Source organism: Triplophysa dalaica, chromosome 18 (genome assembly GCF_015846415.1).
Source record: "Triplophysa dalaica isolate WHDGS20190420 chromosome 18, ASM1584641v1, whole genome shotgun sequence".
Lineage (NCBI taxonomy): Eukaryota > Metazoa > Chordata > Actinopteri > Cypriniformes > Nemacheilidae > Triplophysa > Triplophysa dalaica.
In genome coordinates this window covers 4,233,590-4,252,549 of record NC_079559.1, presented here as the reverse complement: position 1 = coordinate 4,252,549, position 18,960 = coordinate 4,233,590, and the positions used below count along the sequence as shown (strand labels likewise).

The window sequence follows — 18,960 nt, the reverse complement described above, 5'->3', positions numbered from 1 at the left end:
GTTAAAAAGTGTTAACAAACAACACTCATTACATATTGGCAATGTTCTTCAGAATATCTTCTTTTGGGCTCTGCAGAAGAAGGAAAGTCGTACAGGTTCAAAATGACATACGTTTGAGCATATAATGAAAGTATTTCATTTTTGGGTGAACTATCCCTTAATGCCCATTCCCAGCGCCCTTTTGGTTTATTCTGGTTAGTTGGTTTGATGCTGTTGTAGCCCCAAAAAGTGTTGCGCAACCTTCACAGTCTTTATGATAAAGCTGGTTGATCAAATAAGGTTTGGTGGTTAAGCTAAGCAGCATCCTTGTGACCATCTTTTGATCCATGCTCAAATGTTTTTCATGGCCAAACATCATGTAGCATAGCTATCAGAATTTCATCCTGATCCTTTCAACCACACCTTATTCCTCGTCAAGCCCTCCTGTATGCATAATAAAGTCTTCTGGCCTTGGTTGTAGCACATCGACCACGGATAGATGTGAAAGCCATAAATTGCGGCAGATTTATGGCTTTTCCTTCTCCACTGTTATCCGCGCAGAATATCCATCACAGGATCGAGGGGCCATTTGAGGGCGTATGAATTCTGATATATGGAGTCCCACAGCGGAGGGACTCACACTAAAAGTAGTTGTATAATTATAGGCTATCAATGGGCCTCCTAGATGTCATGTGTATATCAAACTGTCATTGATCGTTTTTCAGTTTGTCACCCGGAGCATTTGTTAATGTCGCGGTTGTGTGTCGAAGCGGACGTTATTTGGATTATATATCATATCTTTTATTTCTCGCCTTCAGAAAGAAAGAATTTTAAAGACAACGGGGTGTTGAAGTAAACAGTCTAATTTGCTACGGGTCACATCTGTTGACATTTCCCAAAAGCAACCTTTTATCTAATTCAGAAGCGCAGACGCACCTTTTGGTATTTGTCTTTCGTTTGACATTTCTTCTTTATTTTCTGAGTGATTACCTGAAGAAAGGAAAGAAGAACCTTTGTAATGTCTATCTTTAGTCAGCTTGAATGAGCAGAAATCACACCGCTTGCGCAGATTTTCTGGGCGTTTGCATGATTCCTTTAGTGAATCCGGTGCTAAAATAATAAAGGTAACCAGTGGTCGCAGTCTCTGTGAATTTACCCTAAAGTGTTTGTAAAGAGCTCTCGGGGTTCTGAGCAGGAACGTCCAAGAGAAAGCAAGGAAAGATTTTATTACCATCTCAAAGTGCCACTATAATTCTCCAGCAAAACAACTCCCACCAGAGCAATGAACATAGCCATTGATGCCTGCTTGACCAGGTGAGTTCAAGATTCGGTTCTTATTCTCTCTGTCTCTGAAATAATGCCACTTTGTTTTTGAAAAAGATAATGCAATGCCATTTTTCATGCCCAAGGATATCGAATTGATCTTATAATATGACAAATTATACAAATCCAAAATGGTTTGCACAAATAGCATTTATTAAATACACTCTAAATAATCCAATAAAGAACCACATATATTGTGAAATAAACGGAAACGTTCACCGTATTATTATGTGCAGGCGAGTGTGACAATTATAGCCAAAAATCCTATTAGGTAAATGTATTAGAAGAAAAAATAATCATGTAACGCACAAGTGCTTAAGGCAGTCTGTTCTTGTTTTTATCGCCTGGGGAATGAAAGCTGATTGTGAATGTAGCGGATTGTGTTATTATGAGACAGAATCTCCTAACAGGCCCAATTGTGGAGGATAGATTGTGATCTAAGTGGACTGGATCTTGCAGTATCAAGGATTTGGACATGACAATGGTTGCCGAAGATTTGTTCAGTTTATGGGAAGGGCAGAACATGCAATTTGCGGTGGTGTTCGAAATTGATCCTTGAGTGGCCTTTCGTCCCTCCGTTGTGTAGTAATAAGAGACCCTGGTAAGGCCGATAAGAACATGTCCTCTGGTGCGGCGATAAAATGTGTTCATTTGCTCATATTGCACAAGGTCTGCAAGGAATTCCCGTAGCATATGTGCTGCTGTTGTCTTTATCAGGACGCCTCAGGGAAGTTAATCTGAGACCTGTAGGATTCCAAACCAGCCAAGGATTTCTGCACTTGCTGTTAGATCAGTGTGAACGCTAAACCAAAGAGAGGAAACATTCTGGGTTGTGAAGTGTTGTTTTATTATACTGAACTGAAACTAAGAAAAATTGTTTTTAAAAATGTAATTTGTGGTCATTGAGCATTTTGTAACACACACATGTGTACATACTGTATATGTACCTGCAGAAAACATTAGGAGACTTTTTCATTCAATTTGAATTTGTAGATGTCTGTTGAATTTGAACAAACTCGAACCTCAGGAGTGACATGATCATCCAAAGGCAACGTGAAATATTGACAGCATGACAAGACGCATGAAAACTGTGATACGAATCCAGGTTTTCACATAAAAACTTTTCCAAAACATTGTAAATTGCAGTGTCCGAGGTCTGAAAAAATACAGAGTATCTTTTGTGCAAATAAATGCTAAAATAAACAATATTTTTATTTGAAATATGTGATAAATATTGTTAGTAGTTCACAGAATGTAACAAAAAAGATAATTTTACCTAAACAGATACCTATAATTAGTATATTCTAAAATCAGACTTTTAAATGGTCTCCTATTTTTTCTCCTATTTTAGACAGTTGCTATAGAGCACTTCAAAGGAGCAATTCCGGTTTAATTTTTGTTTATTTTATTTTGAAATCTTATATAATTAAATCATCTACAATTAAATTTAAAGATATTGTTTGCAATTTTAATTTGGTGAGTTTGTTATATTTTAACACTGTACAGTGAACTGAAATTCTTCTTGACCGTTGCTAAATCAGCGCTTTTCACGTTTTCCAAAGTGGCGTGTCCATGCCCAAGCATACCAAATTATTTTTAGGTTTTAAATTTGACTTTCTTACAGTCAGTGTGTGTCTGTAAAAAAAAATTGGATTACCATTTCCCTGTAGTAAGCTTATAATGGTTTCTAAATTCAGTTGTTGGGTAAAATTTTGTCATCTTTCAAACATAGATGGCGATAAAGACGCAAATGCTTTGTATTGCAGCTTTAATGACGATTAATATAATTACTAACTACTCGATTTACACATATATTTATTTTGATATTATTTCGATTTTTACTGGCGTTATGCAACACTTCATGGGTATATTCTGGTTGTAAATTTTAGTGGATGTATGTGTGTAATGTAACCGTCAGAGATCCAGCCTGCACTCGTAGATCATCAATCACATTTCTGTTGATTTCTAGACAGACACTAATAATGTCACCTGGAGGTACTTCAGCAGTGTAAGAGGACAGGTAAATGATGTTCCCTGTCAATCATTCGGAGTTGATATGAGATATCAGCAGTCTTTTAAGAAAGAATAAATGCAAGAGAGCGGTACAATAATGATTCTGGACATGATACAGTACCTCCCTTTCTGTTCTCCTCCAGTGTGGTGGCCATTTTAAAGCCGAGCGGTTTTAAATGTAGAGACAGAGATTAACTCAGTGTGAAACGGGACTCAGCTGTTCTAAAGTCTGTGAATCCTGAAAGCCTCGTGTGCTTTTAACCGCTGATGCAAATCCATTTTTCCCTCCACAGACTGTTGATGTTTTTGTATTTCATTACATTTACATTTTAGGTTTTAAAATGTCTGGGACATTGTGTAAATTTCAGTTTAGTTTGCTAAAAAACATCATGTTTATGCTTGATTATATCATTTTTATGCAGCTTTTTACCGCTAGCTCATTCCCTGTAATATAGTTAAGATTCTTAAGTATAAGAGAGCAATAGACAGGTTTCATTAAACAAAATATCTAAAGCTATTGCAGAGCTAATTCATAAATACGGTACATTAATGTATATCAAATATAGTCAAACTATTTAAAAATAGACATAATTGTTTCAGCTCTATTTCTGAGTCTTGTTTTTGAACTTTGTTTAAAGTCACCATGAAACCAAACCGGAAAATTGGGAGCGTTTTACACAGCGGTGCAGTGATTATTCAAAATGATTTATCCGTGCACATCATTATTATTTTTTAATTCATTTGCACTTGTAATCTTCAATCTAAAACATTAAGCTCCTCTCCTCTCTCAACGAGAACTCTTCACCACATGACATAAGCACCAAAAAAGAGGTAGGACTCACTTTCCAATGGCCAGGCATTTATAGCCGTCCCCTCCATGCCCTACAAACCAATCAAAAAGGGAACATTTTTCTTTAATAAAATAAATTTCAGAAGCCGTTTCACTCGGATATACGTAACGATACGGAAAAGAAGTCAGTTTCATGGTGACTTTTATCATGCAGAATATCATTTATGTTCAGAAGACGGAAGTCAGAAAAGTTTGCCTGTGGTCTTGCATAAGAAGTGATTTCATTGTGACAACAAAATGATTCATACTGTATTTGATGCGACATATGTTTTTTGACTGAACGGCAATCTGTAGTTTTGTATTAATCCATTCATCTTTCAACATCAAGAAACTCACAGTTTCTGGTAGCTGGGCAACAGCTTTACAAATAATAACATTCATTCTTGAAATGAATTGCTGAGGTCATTCAGCTGTAGTCAGTGTGGGACAATGTTTTAATACGATTTTTAATGGATTGTTTTTGGGACGTTGTCTTACACTGCCCAAGTAAGACAAGCAGTTTCAGGCGGCGTGTTTTGTTTTAGTTTTTTGCCAAGAAAATTGATATTTTTACTTGCTTGTGAAACCGTACCAAAGGCTATTCAATTACTCATATACATATGTTCAGATCAAACAGTTTAGTAACAGTATCCCATTAGACACCAGAAACTAGTTTTACACTTTTTCACCAATTTAAAGTAGGAAGTCACTGGCATTCCAGCTTTAGTTCAGAAACACCAATAAGGCATATACAGTACCGTATGATAGTGTCTGAATTTAGAAAGTGGACCTTGCTGACAGCTTCTTTTGCTTGAAGCTATATTGAGAGGATGGTAATGGCCATTCTGTCCTGTGTAATGTGTCTCAGACTGTTATGTCTCGGCATTGCTCATTAAGATATCCAGCATTGCATACACACTGCCAACCACCCACCGACTGCCATTATAGATTTCCTGTAGTATGCCATTCCTGTTTCTTAACGCCTTCCTCAAAACTGCTGTCAATCAGGTTTAGTAAACAAGGCATTTTCAGGTCCCCCAATCTATTTTAGCCTCTTGTTAGCTAGCCCAAAACCTGTTCAGAATTCAGCACAGGCCTTTAGCAATGGCGATATCACATGTCTAACTGGATAAAAGTTTTATTTTTTATGTGAACAGAGACAGAATTAACTAGACATTGATATTGTTTGCAGGGGTTGTGGTGGGATTCACTTCATAACAAAGACATCTTTAGCATAAAGAATAGTAAAGGATGTACATTAGGTTTGTAATCTGCTTTATCTATATTGTGATGTTGTGCTTGTGATGATACAAGGGATGATGTGAAATGTTATTTATGCACTTGTCTATGGCCTCGTAAGCTGGCTAAATTATTCATATTTTGTTTCTAGCTTTCTTAGCGTTCTTCATCAACAGTGCATTCAATGTGTAGAGACTGAATGTTCTGTCAACATTCACATAAAAACTTTTCATGATCAATAACAAATTAGCTTCTGGTACATACGACATTGTCATTTATGTGTGCTCAACTTGAAAATGTAGTCATTTTGTTCGGTCTTTGGAGGCAGTGTATGAACTCATGTGCACCTGTTTGACTGCAGAGTGGTCGCAGTTGTTTGCATGTCTGCCATCAGTATGGTCTGGTGAGTTTTGCTTTGTCAATAAAAAACACAGTAATTAAAAATGTAATATTTCAAACTGGTAAATTAACAGTATGATAAATTCACCTCCATTACAAATATTTTCCTGGAACACAGTTGTACACACTTTCAATTATCCACTTGGTGAAAACAACTTGCCTTTACAAATGTGACTTTGATTATAATATTAATAATGCTAATATAATTCATATCATTTAAGTAGTGATGTAAGAAAGTGAGCCAATTCTAGGATGAATTGTGCTGCAAATCTCATAAAAAGCCAAAAAAGATTGATTGATTTCCTTTCAAAACCTCAGATTTCCAAATTTACTGTTTTTCAGGAAATGGAAAAACACAGTTCTATTTAAATTAATAAAGACGGTGTTTTCAAAGTTGACAAGCACGTTTTAATACTTTTATGGGTTAAATATTTGCAAAAACCCAGTGAAAAACATAACGGGTTGTGGAAAGGGGGGCGTGGTCTAGCGTTGATCTGCTTACTCACCGTCATACTCCCGACACGCCCCTCTGCCGCAGACCGTGCTAGACCACGCCTCCCTTTCCACACGGGTGACTAACAATAATGATTTATGTCAAATGAAGATCATGAAATATGGAGGTTTTAGAAGGGCATCAGCGATATGATATTGAATTTTCTTCTGGTGATTTTTCCCACAACAGTACATACAGTAGGAGCTTGACATGCGTGCGCAGATGCCAACATGGCAACAGAGAAAGCACATTTGCCACAGAAAGACTTTAGTTTTATGACTGTGTCTCTCATCATCCAGTGTCATCATTAGAAAATCATTTTCCATTTTGCTTTTCTGGGTAATTATAAAGCACTTCCAGTGAACTGTTACGCTTTTGTGGCCATTAGCAGAATATTTGCCATCCAACAAAACCAGGGCTGTTAAATCACCCACATGTTGTAGATGATTGCTGCACTGCATTTCAGACTTAGCAGAACGCAAGCAGTGTGAAGTGAGATCGTTTTAATGAACTGATCATTTAAATATCACCACCGCCGGGCCTGTCAATTGTAAACAGTAAATTACGACTTCTGTTCTTGTTTTTTTGCAGACCTCACTAATGGTACAACACACAATACAATGTTTATTTATTCCCGTGTGACCGATGCTGATTAAATTTGTCTCCGCTGCATCAGTGGTGTGTCCAGAACGTCATCATGATCGTATTGTAATGACATATTCAATCACAGATGCTGATGATAGAGAGATAGATGGCTAATTCAAAACCGGGGCAAGTTGTCACACTGGGTTTCCTTTAGAAAGCAGTGCTATGAAAGAACCTCTAACCCCAGTCCACTTTGACTTCAGCTGTGCATGTGCTTTGACATAACATCCTACAGTTTGTGCATGTGACGAGGGATTTCTGAAGGCTTTTAAAGTGCTGTTTTCAATGCAGCTGTGACCCGGGGTCAAGCCGCTGCGATGTCACCCTGCATGAGGCGCAAATGGATTCGACCTCTATGGAGAGCTGGTCATCGACTGCCAGGAATTCACGTGCGAGGAAAGAGGAAAAAGAGGCTAGAATTATCGTGCGAGGACGCGAGAAACTTCTCGACGGTTTTGGCAGCTGTCAAGTCGTATCGCAGGAAGCGAGATGGAATCCATTATAGACAATCGAATTAGTTTCTGCACAGTGAAGCCCTAACAGGCTGTGTCACTTTAAATGCTCAGCACATGCCAGGGTTCAGAACACACAATTCAGAGGTTTTGTGCGCAAATTACCGGCTAATTCTTGAAGGTTCTTGTTTTAAAGCAAAGTGCGTTGAGTGATGATGTCTGTAAGTGCGTGAAAGCCCGGATATTGAACGGACCTCTGCAAAGACTAAGAAAATAATCCGTACAGTATGTAATGTATTTATGACCAATCTGTGATTTAATGCACGGATTTGGACAGGATCGGTTTCTTCGTTTGGAAGTGCCTGCTGTCAGACTGTAGGTGTTATGGACGATCGCATGTTCTGAATGACACGCATCTTGAAACTTAGTTAATTGTGTCTAAATATAATTAGGAGGAGTAAAGTTTTACGTCACAGATTATTCCTGATACCACAGTGTCTGTTCTGATCTGTTTGTAACCAGACTGTCCTTTTAATTTTCGTTTTTATCAGATTGGATGCCTGAAGTACCTGTCATTTCACCTATAAACTTAACAACATTCATAATGAATGTGCACCAGGCAGCACAGCGAGAAATGTAGTAATAGTTACAGCATTTGATGAATTAAAAAAATAAATAAGAAGAAGCGTTGTGGAAAATTAATATACTGCAATCACAGGCAATCCTATCCAGACGGGATTTAGATTTCTCAGAGGAAGCCCGAGTTAGCCAACAAACAGAAGGTAATTTGTTCTGTAATTTTTTGCAAGGTTGTGTAAAAGAAAAACAGACTTTAAATCGGACGAGATTGAAATCGCAAAGTACGTCTGCACGACTCAAATTTACCTTAGGAAAAACTAGTCTGTTGAATACGGCTAAAACATACTAAAAATGGCCGACCCCAATTACCCGCAACATGCTGAGACTCGCTGTTCGTGAGAAATTGCTTCCATTTGCCTTTTCTTTCTCAGTTGCTGAGCTTAAACTATCTATGTTACCTCCGTACAGGAGTGCTTTTAAAAATGTTCTGGCCTTGTGGGACGCAGCGTTCTGTTTTCCTCCAAACCCTCTGTGTCTTTTACAGGGACCCTAAAATTAGCAAAAGCTTCAGCATTCCAGTCAAATTATATATAGCTCTTCCGGCATCTTTTTCTGTTTAGACTCCCAAACTAAATGTCACAAATGGATTTCTCCTGGTAATTTATAATCCTTTGAACCTCCGCATGGAAGAGGCAGAAGATATCTTGTATTCTCCTCATGCGCGAGACAACACCAGCATCCCATTTGTACTTACTGCTCAAATACACGCAACGAAATAACATTTTGAGTTGTGTTTGCTCCGGGCTGGCATCATCTGAGATCTCTTTACAAATAGAAATCTGATGCGCCGCACAGAAGTTTGTTATTGCTCAGAGGTTGCGCTTTCAAATCTCAGCGAACTTTTGCGGAGATCTCTGTGACGGTTCATTTACTGTATTAAAGGCCCAGTGCATGAAATTTAGCGACATCTAGAGATGAGGTTGCGAATTGCAACCAGCAGCTCACTCCAACCCTCTCTTTCGAAGCACTAGGATGGCTGCGCAGAAACAAGATGTCGTCGCCTTTTTTTTCTTCTTTGCTGACGGAGATAACGTATTTACGAAATGCTCCGTAGTGCAGTTCGTCCGTTTAGCGCTACTGTAGAAACAACATGGAGAATTTCATGTAAGGGGTGTATTTAGAGAGAAATAGCTCATTCTAAGTTAATAAAAACATAACGCTTCATTATGTTATGAATTTATACACCTCTAAAGACATAGTTATGTATAGTATATTGCATTTCTGTCAATAGATCCAAAGAAATTACAGACTGGATCTGTAATTTGCTGACTTTTTGGAGCACAGTTTGATACATTGTTGAGATCTCTTGTGGTCTCAAAGGTTCATGAACCAAACAAAAGTAAGTAAATACCTTTATCGGAGTCACTGGGAAACAACCGAGATGATAAAAAAATAGTACTTGTGAGGCTTTTGTGAACCATGTTGTCTTATGCATAAGTCGCGCACACTTGCATCTGTCACATGGCATTTCATTTTGTGAAGAGTTGTCAGTATACACTACATATATATCCGTGTGCATGCGTGTCTGTGTCTATCGACTGATCTGTTATCCCCCGCAGCTTTGATCCAGCGTGCCGGAGCGTAGCCAGTGCTGACTTATGTGTGTCAGCCATTAGGGAGAAGAGAGTGTGAATGGTGACTTATGGCATCCCTGCAGAAGTTCCTCTCTGGAGCCTAGAAGAGGACTGAAAGACAAATCGCTGCCTGCACACATGGCTGCCTGTCCTTGGAGTGCACTGACAGGCATTCCTGCAGAGATGCCACTGTCACTGCTGTTTGCCACTGGAGCGGGTTACACACGTAAACACATGAGCACACACCACACGCTGAGGTTAAATCATGTCAACAGACCGTTGTGTGGACACAATCAAAGTGCACTGTCTTGTAAATAACAGAAAATATATGAAGAAGAACATGTCCATTAACTGTTTTATTCAACACAACATTCAAGATTTAACATTCAAGATTAAGAAGTCTTTGTTCTATTGAACACAAAAGAAGATATTTTGAAGAATGTATGAAAGCAACGAGTTCCGGGGCACTTTTTGACCACCATTGGCCAAGAAATGTTGACAGAATGTTAATTTTTGGGTGAACATAGTCTTACAGAACTTCTGTTGGATGTTGCCATCGTTCTTATGGATTAAGGCCTTCTCAGTCTCTTCATGTAATCCCAGACTCTAATGGTTAGATCTCTATATCGACCATACTGACAGTTAAGCCACATTTATAAATAAATGTATATAAAAAGCATGCTGTTACTGGTTCTTTGGTTTTCAACTTTTTGCATTCCTGCAGTGTGATCACATAGTCTCTCAAAACAGAGAAAGGGCTGTGGTTAAAAAATGATGACAGAGAATTCAGACCCACTTTAGCTGCAAACGGCGACAATTTCACAAAGAAGCGTGTGCTGTCGTAGTGTTGATTTCCGTGGTTTTTGGTGGCGCCTGCTTATTTCCTTTGAGATGGTGAGGAAATGCAGAGCTTGGAGAATGAGGACCTCCTGGAAATATCCCTTCACACACCGTACAGCTACAGAAAGTTCTCGAACCGTGCTTCTGTAGATCTCGGTTAGAATTCTTAACTGTGAGAATTGTTTTCTTTTTATTTTAAAAGAATAGTACATCATGAAATTGAAACTCATAATTTTTTCTTACTCTGGTGCTAAATCTATATAGCTTTTTTAAATTATATAAATCTATTATATAAAAAAAAATATATAACTATTGAAATATGATATGAATTAAAAAAATGATATAGATATATCAAATGTAAATTTATATTTATCCATCATATATAAATTACTCACATACAGTATATAGGTATCTATCGGATGTTCAAGCAAATACATGTGAAATACATGTGCATACTAACATACTTTAACTTGCATTTGCATGTAAACATGCACACATACACCTACTGTATATAAACTCACGTAAAGGCTACATAGAAACTCGCCAGCTGCTCACTACATCAATACAGAATTTTTTATCATTTATATAGTTTTTAAATAAGACTAAGAGATAATACGTATGCTTCATTACTTTAAAATGCTTTATATATTAGTTATAATGTTAAATATAGCAATTTTAATTTAAATAATATGTTTAATATCAATTATTTAATATTAATTATCAACTCATATAATAATTATATGAATGTGTTTTTAATTAATGTATATATACAATGTATATAATCTCTTAGCAGCAAAAGATTTTAAAGTCTTATCACTTTCAACTTTTAATTTGGAGCTAGAGATACATGGGGAGTATGTAAACGCAAATGCAATGTTTTAGATGTTTATGCATGTATCAAGTTTATATGTATTCTAAATATGTGTCTATAGGTTTATGTGTGCACAAAGATTATTTGTATAACCAAGTCATTCTCAAGTGTATATGCACGCATTAATAACATAGGATGTATTGGTATGGATTTCATATTAGAATGCACATGTATTTCACATGTATTTTCTTAAACATCCGATATATGTGATATATGTGTATGCGCGTTTTATATATTTATTCATAAGCGAAGTTTGATATATATAAACCCTATACGGCGCTTTATACAGAGGCATATCTGTTCTTATTTACTTTTTTCTATTTTAAATCTTACATATAAATAAATCTAAAAGTTATTTCATTAACATTTTGATTCGGGTAATAATGTTTTGTTGATTGTGTTTTGTTCAAAAGCTTGTGTCATAAAGTTCTTCCAGACCAGCATTGAACCAACGTTGTTTACGTCCTCTGAAGTGGTATGGCGACACTTCATTAACTTCTCATTGGTACCTGTATGTTTCCTAACAAAATATATAACTAATCACGCAAGAGCCAATGAAATTTTATTTTATTGACATGTTGTCATATCTGAATTAAGCACTTTTAAAAAAAGCAAAAAAATAGGATCGTTTATCACACACACCTATTGTAATGCTTCATATTGCATTTTGACAGATTCTTCATTCGTTTTATGTGAACACAGAAATCCCAAAGTGTACCAAAAAGTCACCAAAAAGTTGATAAAGACATGAGTGGTCATTTACATGGATGGCGATAATCTTCATTTTTCAAAACTATTCCTTTACCTGAGAGCAGACAGTGAGGCTTCTTCAATTCATATCCACTGGTTGTTTACCTGTCTTTGCCTTGTGAGATCATACACACCAAGTAGATGTTTGTGTCATTTACCTAGAGCTACAGCATGTGGGTTGCGATGCGATGCTTTGACCCACTTGTAATCCTCCGAACGCTCATTGACAATGCGCCACCATTATCTGCAGCGTATGAAACCCGGACGCTCATGAGATATGTCAAAGATACACAGAGGGCCGGTGACAACAAGCTCCAACTGACCCCTTTTGAGGATGTCATCACCTCGTGGCTCAGAAAAGCAGTTTTAATATGGCGTTTTAATAGCCTCGGCGGAGCTGGAGGGAGGCGTCGGAACAGCCTGTTTTTGACAGCCCCGGGCACGGCCCCCCCACGCACAATAAACTATTTATCATTTCAAACCAGCTAATGAACTTGCACGCTCTGAGCCAACACAAATTGTGCCGGTGAGTGTGAACGCGCTCGTGTGTGTGCGTCCGGATTCAGCAGCGAGTCGGTTCTCTCGTCCCCGCATCTTACTGCCATCCAGCGTTAGTGATAAATGAACTAGAGAAGAGTGGTGGGGCCATTTTGCAGATTAAGATAAATCCCCTACATCAAGATTTACTTGTTGGGATTTCCACGCTCACGTTATTGTGAGATTTTATTTTGGCCTCGGGTTGCTGCGTAATTCAAAGCGAATAGCGTGGCGATCTCTTAATTCGGCCTGACTGGTGTTGCTTTCGGGCATTTGGCCTTACAAGTGTCTAATTTGTTAAACAACTCGAGCTTGACCACATTTTAAACTTTTGCGGTTTTGTCAGGGCCTAAGAGTGCTCGAGGGGGCCTTGGGATGAGGACGTTGTCTGTGAATATGTTGTTGATGTAAGGAAACCTGTTAAATATATAATGTATGTAGGTCAAGTTGCATATGAAGATGCTCTTCTGTGTATCTGGCTTTCTGCTGAGACGTTTAGAACATTAAGGTCACTCATCACTACTCGTACGGTGGTTAATTAATAGACCCCAGGACCCCCAGGACGAGTAAACAACTGCATATGTCTAACCACTAAGTGTGTGTGTGCACAGCTGGGCGAGCAGTTTTCCGGTTTAAGCTCTTATAAGAAGATTAGGTCGAGCCTAGATACAGCCTTAAGACACCCGTGTATTTCAGCAGGTTGTGCAGATTTACGTACTCCGATAAAGGGCCCGTGAGTTAAGGCGAATGTTGTGTTATACATCATCGAGTCTATTAGCAGATGTAGACTGGGAACGCTGTCCATCTGCTAGCATTAAAATGTCTTTTATATCCAAAGCCTTTCCATCTGTTTATCCATCTAGGTCTGGATGCAAACAATAGCTGCTTCACACATGCGTCTGTGCACCCATTCATATTTCAACGTTTTTTGGTTCCGAGCCTATTTTTGGCATGCGTTACGCACCGAACTCAGCAGAAAACACAATGAATGCACTGTGCACTTACTCATCAACACCGTTTTATTTGAAATAGGATTCGGTGTGGCAGTTAACTACTTTTAGTTTTTAAACTACTTCCTGTTGTGTTGCTTTTTAGGTTTTTTTACGTATTTTTAACTTTGTACTTGGGAAGTGAATGTCAGTTAGGTTTTATGTTGATCAAGTTTGTGTTTATTGTGTCATTTATGGGCGTAATAAAGGGAAAGTCTAATTGTGATAACCTGTTGGAGCCTCACCTCGATTCCGCAGCTAACATGCACCTGTGATAACGCAGCTGCGTCGCTCACACTTTGTGGTATGTGCGAAACAAGTCTTGTGTTTCTTTTAGCAGACCTGGTGTTCTGTATCCCGTTATGTGTATTGACAATGTGTTGACAAAATATTGACATGTCGGGCGCCGCTTGATTTATTAGAGAAGGTGAGCAGACTATTAGTCAGTCTGGGTTTATTCGAGTCGGCCTTTGAACATTTAGTTCTTAGCAGTGCTCACTTTTCACTAACATCTTGCCGTATGCATGTTAAGCTGCTTTGCTACAATGCAAAATTGTGAAAAGCGCTATAGAAATTAAACTGAATTGAAATTTTGTAGTTTCAAGGTTTACACTGCTGTGTAATTGTGCATTTTAGAATCAGTCTTAAGAAGTGACTTCACAACGTTGACTCTCAGTCCATGCATCTCTATTGAAGTCGCCTACACCTTGTCGCCTTTTGTTATACATGTGACCGATATGAAAAGCCATGTTATGGTTGTTTTCATGGTTTGTAATATATAGTGAGGCTTTTAAAGATCATAAGAACAGAACAGAATGTACGGGTTTAGTTATAAGATGAGTTGGGATAACACTTTATACATTTACATTTATGCACTTGGCAGACGCTTTTATCCAAAACGACTTACATTTCATTATCCTATACACTTTTACTTAGGTATATGCAATCCCCTGGGATCGAACCCACAACCTTGCGTTGTTAACACAATGCTCTTACCACTGAGCTACAGGAAAGGTCTCAAGGATAGGACACTGTACCAAAAGGTACTTTCTCAAGAACAGATAGATGACTATATCAAAAACAATGTTGCATGTTATCGCTGCTGTCCTTCTGAAAACATGTATCTCCATATTTTCTTTTATTTACCATAAATCATTGATATTACACTCGTTCTGCAAATACCTAACCAGTAAAAAATATTTTAAAAAGTGCTTGTCAACTTTGACAACGCAGTATTTCATAATTTAAAAAGTATGGTGTTTTTTTTTCATTTACACATCCGGTGTTTCCAAATGTGACTATAGATAAACTGCAGTTCTGTGCAAAGCCTCACTGAATTGTTTTCTTTTAATTGCTCGGTGCAGTTGTACTTTCACAGCTTTAGAGACTTAAGGGAGTTCTGCAGTTATGTTTATTAAGCGTCAGTTTGGTCTCAGGTGGATATACAATAAATATAGACAAATTAGACAAAGTAAAAGTGTAAAGATTATATGGCCAGCATTGCGCAGATAATTCGGTCCTGGAGGAAAAAGAAAAGAGAAATCTCTGATTTACGATTGCATACCTTGTTAAATATTAATCAGACACTTTCATCACTTACAGTACAAATGAAGAAAGCACAAGCAATTTAATATGCAGAGAGTATATTAGCATTCTTAATTTTAGGAGTATATCAAGGTTGTACAGTGCTTGTGAAAGAGGTGTCTCGGGTTGTTAACATTGAAGGATCGGTGTGATATTGTGGAGATCTCCTCTGAAACCAATTCCTCCGTAGTGCAGGACACTTTCAAACGAACATTTCATCGACTTTTATCGCCGTCGTGTGTAAAAATTGTGTCAATTTTTCATAGTAGCATGCTTTGGTTTCCCTTTTATGAATTTTTGTATGTTTGTAGGCCAATGTCAAGAAGAACCTGACACCAACCACTCCCCGAATAAGCAAACCGGGCACGGTCAAGTGATGTTCCTTTCATGTCATCGCTCTCGACCTCTTTCAACTCCTGCAGCCGGTATCGGTGTCAGTCCGCTGTGGCTCTCGTAGGTCTTAAAAGTGCCCTGGGAAGAATACCGTGTTGTTTTTGTTTCGGTGGCTCCTCCGTTTCACCTCTGCTCCTTCGAGAGCCTCATCTCACCGGCGACAGATAAAAGCTCTTATCAAATATTGTCTGCGCTCAGCCGAGCGTGGCCTTCTAATCTCAACCTGTGTCTGTTCCGGGGGCACCTGAATACCCGCTGCCCGCTAGACGAGCGAGTGTGCGGGGATGCTTTAGAAACAGGTCCGCCGCCTAGTTAAGATGCAGGCCGTGAAACGACAGCCAAATGTTTGAGAGCCCCCGATTTTTCTTCTAAACGTCCGTGGAGAGGCTCTATCACAATAAAGAAGAACAAGATTGATGGGGTGCACGTTCACAGAATAGACAAGCCAGCTACCTCATTGTATAGGCAAGGATTTCTCTCTGGAGGGAAAATTCGGGTCTGGCCTGCGTCTTTGTTGCCGCGCGGCTGTGTGCGCTGCGTTCTTGTCGTTGGGTCAGATATAAGCCCGGCTAATTCCAGCAGACAGCGGGTATTGTTGTTTTATTGTAACAAATTGATCGGAGTGCGCTTTCGCCTGCCGCTGCATGATGAATTAGGCTTTTGTGCACATTAATTATCTTTAAAATAAATATGACAATGCGGTGGATGCGGCGGGGCTCTTTTTATGTATCCAGATTGCTTTTTTGTTCATGGCTGAGACGACCACACAAGCACGGAAACACAACATAAAACCTCAGCAGAATAATATCACTGAGCGACACAACACAAACATTGTAAATTTAGATTTACTGTAGTCTTTACAGCATGTGTGAGCTCAGGGGCCGCTATTCAGCACAATGACTGTTAAATCAACACCTCTAAGGAGTTGTGTCTTTTTGCTTCTGGGGGTGTGCGTTTACGTGTGCCGCCCATCGAAGCTCACGAGTGTTTTTTATTTTCAATTTAAATACGCAGGAGTCACTTTGGAGTATATGGAAAAGTGTGTCAGTGAAAATGTACAAAGCGTACAGACCTCGTGTGGGGGAGCGCAACCCGCTGTCGAGTGGAATATTGAAGTGGCACTTGTAAAACAGCAGGGGGAACGACGCAGGCGTAGAAAGAGCTCCCACCGCGCAAAAAGACCTAGAAAAAGATAACTAAGTCCCTGCGTGCCGTTCCCACAGCTTCCCATCAAATGCTCTTCATTTATTGTTATATCTGGGTTTGTTGCCATATGCGGACGCAAACACCCGCACGCGCTCTCGGAGATGAGAGAGTTGTCAACTCTGGGCACTTAACCAGACCGTAATATTGAGCTGTTAGGCTCATGTCTGTAGTTTCTAGTCTTCTGCCCGGTGGGGATTTGCCTTCCCAGATCCTCAAAGGAAACACTGCTCATCTTGTCGTTTATATTCCAGCCCACTGCTGGAGCCCTGGGCAATCACCAGAATCCCTACAAAGTGTTTATAAATGAGCTGCTGCCCCACCATCTAATGTACAATAGCTATGTGTTTTACATTACATTTTAATGCAGAACAAGAGGAACACGTGCTTGTACACATAAGTGACCCAGATGAAATGAATTGTTCAGTGGTTGCATTTTTGGAGCTCAGGAGAGTTGATGGAGTTCTCAGTAGTGTTTCGTTTAAAGGGACAGTTCATCCAAAAATATAAATTATGTCATCATTTACTCACCCTCCAGTTGTTTCAGATCTCTATAAATGTCTTTGTTCTGATGAATAAAGAGAAAGATAATTGGAAGATGTAGGAAAATTGATGAATTTCTTTCTCTTTTCTTAACTTAATAAAGCACAGCGCCGCGTAGATATGCTTTATCTTTGTATTTTATTCTGCTGCAGCCACAAAGAATGATGGGAAATGTACAGGACATGAAGGCAACATCACTTGATGCTCGAGAAAGTGAACATGTTTAAGCAACCAGACAGATACATTTTCTTTTCATCTTCATGAACATCTTTATGAAACGTCTAGATTTATGCACTGTCAAGTGTCTCAGTCGCCAGGTGTTACATAATAGCAGGTACAACTTTCAGCACCATCTCCATACATGTTTAATGCTCAACAGGTATTTGTAGATGTGAAACGTGTAAGCTGGAAATGTGGGAAACCTACTTCTGAATCTGTGCTATCACGAGATGTCTTTTGATATGGTATTCTTCTAGTTTAAACATCGCTTGTATCTTGGAAATCATCCTTTTAAAGATATATTATAGATTAAAGTGGAAAAAAAAACATTCCCATCTTTGTGATTTTGTCTCCGAGTGGTTATTTTGATACATTTTAAGCCATATCTTGTTTATCTATGTACTTATGTACTACTCTTTTTTATCTCTTTACAGAGGATGAGCTGTAGCTATCTCCTGTGCACCATCCTGCTCTTTGTCGCAGTGTTACTGGCTGTCACGGTAACCGGAATCATTCTCTTGATGAATCATTACCAAGCGCCTGCCGGCCCCGACGGGCCCCCTCTGATCAGCACCAACCAGGATGAGGCTAATGCCCTAGTAACCATCGAGAGAGGCGACGGCTCTCGCATAAACATCTTCATTGACCCCAACTGCCCCGACTACAACAATAACTTCCTGCGTCTGGAGGGCGTGCAGACCTCTCTTCTGCACTCTCTCACAGACCACGACACTGATCTGAAGTCAGTGAAGGGACAAGACCGGGCTCTGCTGGTTAAACTGGCTGAGGAGGTGGCCAAACTGTCCGCTCACGCCAGTCAACTAAAGATGGAATATAATGCCCTTAGACAGGGCCAAGGTAACATCGGACAAGAGCTCAGTACACTTCAGTCAGAACAGGGCAGGCTCATCCAGGTTAGTTCTTGTTTTAATTTATTATTGTTTGCAGAACTTAGATATATTTAGTAGAGATGCAGGAATACTAAATTTCTTCACCAATATCAATTGCCGATTATTCAGAGTGATATCTGCCCATACTGATTCTAGCGATTAAATGTATATTTCACTACTTCCTGAATGTTCATATAATGACGATTAATATTGAACATGAAACTGGTGATGTTATCTTAACACTTTTCATATAAAGAGCACAAATTCATTGGATTTTCCTGTCTTATCATTGATATCGGCCATGATCATTGGCTGTTTTTAAACTATTGGCCGATAGTGTGAAAATTTGCTTTTGTCAACCGGTTTGATTATTGGCCAATATCTTTAATATTCAGTATACCTTTACTACACACTGTAAAACCAAATTCTCTAAATAATCAAACAGATTAAGTAATGTAAACTTAATTGAATTAAAACGTTATATTAACTTAAATATTTTAAGTTCCTGAAACACAATTTTAGTTTTTAGTACAGTCTTATGATTCTTTTTGTTAAC

The 18,960-nt window shown here is 38.7% G+C and overlaps 1 protein-coding gene across 1 annotated transcript in view; it reads left to right on the top strand.

Moving 5' to 3' along the window:
- Positions 1–18,960, top strand: part of fibcd1a (fibrinogen C domain containing 1a) — a 94,309-nt gene that overhangs the window by 5,501 nt on the left and 69,848 nt on the right. Inside the window, exon 2 of the mRNA XM_056730076.1 lies at positions 17,949–18,428. Within this exon, the coding sequence (XP_056586054.1) occupies positions 17,949–18,428 (480 nt within the window). The remainder of the gene's footprint in view (positions 1–17,948; positions 18,429–18,960) is intronic.